This window comes from Meleagris gallopavo, chromosome Z, assembly GCF_000146605.3.
Source record: "Meleagris gallopavo isolate NT-WF06-2002-E0010 breed Aviagen turkey brand Nicholas breeding stock chromosome Z, Turkey_5.1, whole genome shotgun sequence".
NCBI classification, from domain to species: domain Eukaryota; kingdom Metazoa; phylum Chordata; class Aves; order Galliformes; family Phasianidae; genus Meleagris; species Meleagris gallopavo.
The window spans coordinates 640,429-646,392 of NC_015041.2; the positions used below are offsets into that span (position 1 = coordinate 640,429).

The 5,964-nt window shown below is 39.4% G+C and overlaps 1 protein-coding gene across 3 annotated transcripts in view; it reads left to right on the forward strand.

Annotated features, from left to right (window-relative positions):
- The window catches only part of NEDD4L (NEDD4 like E3 ubiquitin protein ligase), a 45,227-nt gene extending 39,717 nt beyond the window's left edge, over nucleotides 1-5,510 (forward strand). For 2 of the 3 annotated variants that reach the window (XM_031557172.1, XM_031557173.1), the window contains 5 exons: nucleotides 356-475; nucleotides 1,504-1,701; nucleotides 2,979-3,056; nucleotides 5,261-5,315; nucleotides 5,405-5,508. In XM_031557172.1, the coding sequence (XP_031413032.1) occupies nucleotides 356-475; nucleotides 1,504-1,701; nucleotides 2,979-3,056; nucleotides 5,261-5,315; nucleotides 5,405-5,493 (540 nt within the window). In that variant the 3' untranslated portion in view covers nucleotides 5,494-5,508. Of the gene's footprint in view, nucleotides 1-355; nucleotides 476-1,503; nucleotides 1,702-2,978; nucleotides 3,057-5,260; nucleotides 5,316-5,404 lie in introns of all 3 variants that reach the window. The other variant, XM_031557174.1, reaches the window with a different exon arrangement.
- Nucleotides 5,511-5,964: the final 454 nt, after the last annotated feature.

Sequence of the window (5,964 nt, forward strand, 5' to 3'; positions counted from 1 at the left end):
TAAGCGTGGTCACAACAGTTCAGGATAATCATAAAAAAATACAGTTGGGATTTTTGTTTTTATGCTTCTCTTCAGTAGTTACAGGTTAAGTTGATGCTACAAGGGAGGGCATTTGCAGAGAGGTACCAAACACAAATAAAGACAAACGTCTCCGTAGGTTTGAATTTGAAAGTTCTTTTGCTTAATTAATAATTCCAGATGTTTTGTGTCTCTGCGATGGAATTAAAATTAAATAATGTGCTTGACTTAATAGTCATAATAACGATACTAAACACTGACATCATTTTCAACTGCTTTGACTTTGGATGAACTGTGATCTTGATGACTGGCTAACTTGGTTTTGCATCTGAAACAGCTTGCAGAAGATGGCATGGCTGGGTCAGCAGCAAGCAGCAGCAACCATCTGAGTGAGCCCCAGATCAGACGGCCCCGCAGCCTCAGTTCGCCCACAGTCACCTTATCTGCTCCACTCGAGGTGGGAAACACTGTTAGCAACACAGACCACTTGTATCTGACTTCTCTCTTGGTTACCTTTCTAACTCTTTCGCTCCCTTTCAGTTATGCAACACAGCATTGCTATTGTTGTAACATTCGTACTGTTATTTTTGACATAATATATTGCCGTTTTCTTCTAACATTTTTCCATCTGAATCTTTACATCGCACAGTAGTGCTGCTTAACTTTGATCACTGAATGATGTGAATGAATAGTCTGTCTGGCACATGCAGTCAAAGATTATTTGTGTTTTTCTTGTATGATTAGATCTCACAAATCAATTAAACGTGGCTGCATTGAGGAGAGAAAGTTACAAAAAACTGCATCTTCAAATGGAAAGTGCAGCACCTTTTTTGTCCTTTCTCACTTTTTCCCCTGGACAAATTGTTGAAAACCTGTAATTTCAAGCTGATATAAGAAGTCTAAACTTACACTTACTTAAGGAACTTGATTTAAAGCCATATTTAAATGTTCTTTCTGAAATTGTAGTTGGGGCATCCATTAAGAAGTGCAAGGCTGGATGTGGCTCTGGGCAGCCTGGTCTGATGATTGGCAACTCTGCCTGTGGCAGGAAAGTTGAAACAAGATGATCGTTGTGGTCCTTTTCAACCCAGGCCATTCTATGATTCTATGATAATGTCAGTTCACATTTAGTATACTCTCCTATTTTAATTAACATCTATGGCACCACCAAGTACAAAGCAGTGCTTGTATCTTTTCCTTTTTAAAACGAAATGTTGACATGTACAGATCAGCTTCAGTAAAATATGTAATCAAGTGAACATTATCATCGCATAGGGATATGATAAAAATCTGTGCCCTTCAGAGTGAGAATCTTAATGGGCGACGAGGAATAGCTAATTACTAATAACTTCCCTGCATTCTAGGAAATCAATGCTAGCACTTAATTATAGTGTAAATTGCATCTGGAATGAAAAACTTCACACTGCGTTCAGTTTCCTTTATTAAGTGGCATTTGGCAAATCCTTATACCTTCCACACTGACAGGGCATGAAGGACTCCCCGGTGCGCAGAGCTGTGAAGGACACCCTTTCCAACCCGCAGTCTCCGCAGCCCTCTCCCTACAACTCTCCCAAACCACAGAACAGAGTTGCTCAGAGCTTCCTCCCTCCTGGCTGGGAGATGCGGATAGCACCCAATGGCAGGCCCTTCTTCATCGATCACAATAGTAAAACTACTACCTGGGTAAGGGAAATTCGAGCTAATAAACTTCAAATGGCTTTGTCTTTACTGCTCCGGGCTATAGACCCTCTGTTTCGCTTTGGAATTGGTCTTGTGTTTAAGATGCAAGTTCCAATCGAGGGATTTGTCAGCCTGAAGTGTCGTAAAGCTGAACAAAGTGAGAATGGCTCCTCCATGCAGTGGTGTCCCATAGCCACAGTATGAAACAGCAAACTTGACGTAGTGGCTGTAGTGGTGCCATTGCTACACTCAGAGAAAAGAAACTTATTTGTACATAACCACTGAAAGTAGTTTTTGGTGGATTTATGTATCACATGTCTACCATACAGTAGCATTTTGTGCTTGACCTTCTTATTCTTGACAAACCATTGCATATAGATATTGCCTTTTAAATTGCTCAAATTTGGGTTTTGCTGGCATAGAGTATGATGAAGATTTGGCGTGTTGTTCAGTTTGAGGCTGCCTTGAATTTCTTTCCTGTTTATATAATGCATGTTCATCTTTGGTGAGCAGAATGCATCTTGCTATTTGTTTTGTGTCATGAGGATCTGTTTTTCAATAATTCTACATTTTCAGTCAGCAAGAGGGGGAAAAATTAAAGTAGGAAAAAGTGTCAAAGCTGACTCGGCATTTCATGTCACCATTTAAGTATGAGTGGAACTTAAATTTTATAGATGTTATTCAAATTCCCAGCAGCAACTATTTTAAAGGAAATATTTCAAATGCTGGCCCTTAGTCATGTTATCAGATGCATGTGGGTAGGTTATGTGTGGAGATCTCAATCACTGTGACTCCAAATTGACCTTCTGTGGCCTATTTTACTTGCCTCTTTTTACATCTTTTGTTCATTAATGTGGCATCTGTGGATTAATAAAAATGTGAGAAGCTCATTTACATCATTTTCCAACCTTCTTGTTATAGAATGGCTTATTTCTTTTGAGGTTTTGAGAGCCAAAACTGTATAGATGACTCTAAACAGCACTTAGAAATGCATACTTTGCTAAGAACAGGACTCTGGAAAGAGCACCATTAATAGAGTTAAAGTCTTACCCACTCTACCTCTTAACATTAAAAAAAAATCATCGCAATTTATTAATTTTAATTAAGTATGTGGCAAGTCCAAACATGAAATGTTTTATTCATATGTTTGGGTTTTGCATTTTGTTCTCGGAAACGTAAAAATTAAACGATGATTTTAATGTAGGAAGATGGCTGTTCCAGCTGCTGTGTATGACTTTGTATGCAGATGTTGGATTTATGGTTGCATGTATCTGTTGCAGGAAGATCCACGGCTGAAATTTCCAGTGCATTTGAGAACAAAAGCTTCTTTGAACCCCAACGATTTGGGCCCTCTTCCTGTAAGTGACAGTGTCTTTGGGTGTATACCTGCTATCTTGTAAGAACTGATCTGTTGTTGCACTCTTGTATTGTATGCATATGCATATTGTTTGCTCTCATCACCTTTGTGGAGATCTTAAAGCAATGTTTTTAACACCAAAACATTCAGGGAATGAGTCAGGCTGTGCAGCCAGCCCATAGTATTTCTGCAGTTATTAAATATTTCTTTGTTTATCTGAAGCTTTGAGCTTTGAAGAAACTCACCTTGTTTTTATCTCTGAACATGTGATTTTAGACAATTAATGGTTAACTAGCTGATAATTAACTGCTGTAAGGAAAAAAAAAAAAAAAGAAGCACATTGCTCAAAGTGAACTTTGTTTCTGTACCAGTATATACTGGTGTTCAGAAATCTAAATCAATTCTGATTTTTGAATGAAACTTCCATATTCTGCAGAGAAAATGACTGTATTAGCCTCAAAGGCTTTGTCATATTGGTAACCAGTGCATAATAGTGATTTGCACGTCGAATACAAAGCTTTGCTTAGTTTTTCAGCAGCTGTATTTTTATGTCAGGGGATAACCTGCAAAAGCTGACGCTTTTTCTAAGCTGCAGACCTTAATAGTGTTATGTTAGTTGCCTATACACTAAACATGCTTTTGAAAAATTGCCACTGGAATTGTATTTGCAGCACTGGAAGCTGCAGTAAGCCATCAGTTGTCACCAGCAGTCTCAGCAGGTGTTGCAGACATGATGTCTGCAGACAGATACGCCTTTAGGATGGGTGGCTGTCCCGTTGTACCAGATGTGGCTTATTAAGTTATCTAGGTTTTGAACAGATTGAGTAGTGAGTCTTTGGTCGTACTGATTTGCACTGAGCTGGGTTGCAGTTAACTGAGAAGAACTGCTCTGTCAGCAGACTAGAGTGAGCACTGCTTATGGACAACAAGTGACAAAATCGGAGAGGGGCACAGACCTCCTCTGAAACATCCAGACATCTCCCTGTCCAGGTCCTGGTTAGCAGAAAGTTATGCCTTGTTTTTAAGTCAAGCTAGGCAACTTGTCAAGCTCATATCTCAAAATTCAGATCAGATGAAGAATTGTATTCACTTGAACCTATTTATTACAATGAATTTTCTGATTAGAATACAGCAGTAACTGAGCATTTAGGAGAACAGCTATGGAAGTAACTGTTTTTTGTAGTTTTTCTCTAAGGACAAGTTTGTTTGATGGGAGGTACTGAACAGGAGTAACTTCCAAGAGGTAAAAAAGTGCTGTGAAATGAAGGCAGCCTGACATATATTATTGGTACTGCTTAGTTAGTAACAGGTTTAAACAAGCCATTTTTGACTGAGGCTGGAACCATGGAATGGTTGGGTTGGAAGGGACCTCACAGCCGCCCAACCCCTGCCGTGGGCTGGCTGCCCCCCAGCTCACGCTGCCCAGGGTCCATCCGTGGCCTCAAGCACCTCCAGGGATGGGGCACCCACAGCTCTGGGCAGTGCTGGGGCCTCACCGCCTCTGAAGAGTTTTCCCCTCACACCTGACTTGATTCTGTGCTCTTTAGTTTAAAGCCATTATCTTTATCCAGTTATTGCACTCACTGATAAAGTCTCTTCCCAGTGTGATGGTTGCAGAGTTGAAGAAAAGTGATTTTGAAAAGATGGAAGTGAAATAATTTCTATTCTGTGTTGCGTAGAGGGCTGAAGCTGGCATACAGCTTGTAGGAGGAATGAGTAGTAGATCAGAGAGCACTGCATCAACTACCAGCGTGCCATGTATTCTTTTGTTACTAAAATTGAGAAAAGGGAATGGAGAAAAAGGCAAGAAAAACGTGAGCCATCCTTGTCTCACTCTCAATATTTACAGTAAATAACCCACAGCTGTTTCAGAAGTAAAAGGAGAAGCTCTCAGAACTAAAAAGAGGTGGACAGCCTGTTCTTTGTGTTTGCTTTCTCACAGTACGAAATGGATGTGAACCCCAATGCAAGAAACTTCCACTTCAAAGCCTTAAAAAATACTTAGTATATTGGATATAGTCATCTGCATAAACAGCAAATGCTTTGAATCATGCCAGATTATTGGCCTTGGCATAGCACACCTGTTTCTACTTGACAAGCACCTTTCAGACAATTTAAGTTGGCATGGATAATGTATTGCTTCATGCTATGTGAGAATGGTAGTATTTCACTTATTTTCTCTGTTTTTTTGTTTCCTGTTTCCAGCCTGGTTGGGAGGAAAGGATACATTTGGACGGAAGAACATTTTATATAGATCATAGTAAGTAAGCACTCAGGTACTGCAGCAATTAGACAAAGGGAGGTAATAAATATCGAAGTGAAAGCTTTGTAATTTTACTCTTCATTTAGGAAGCCAGGTGTTGATATCTGGAGACACTGATACCAGAGACTTAGTGCCCTCCTACGGTACTGTACATTCACCAAAAGCTTGCTTATAATTGGCTCATCAAGCTTTGTCCCTCTCTGACTTGTGAAGCATTAACATTTTTTCTTTGTGGTTTCTTTTGTTCTTGTTGATATTTTGGACTCTTCGTTGTTGTTGTTGTTGATGATCCCATGGCTTATTTGCACTTCAATAAATTAAAATATACATTAGGAATAGAAAGTAAGATGGCCACAACTCCACGTATAGGCAGCAAATAAATTAACACTGATAATACTCTCTCTCTTCTCGTCTGAGGTCTTGTGGCAGCATTGATTCTGAGCTTATTTCATATTTATAGCATGTTATATTGCACCCCGCCTGATACCTATTCTGACTATATCTAACTGATATCTATTCAGTTCTTCTGTTAGTGAAATTCCATTGTAGGTGATGCTTCAGTGTAGATTTGTCTTATTGCAGCACCTCAGAACAACTGTGTTAGTTTTTGTGGATTAAAAACAAAGCAGCACAAAAACACTTTTTT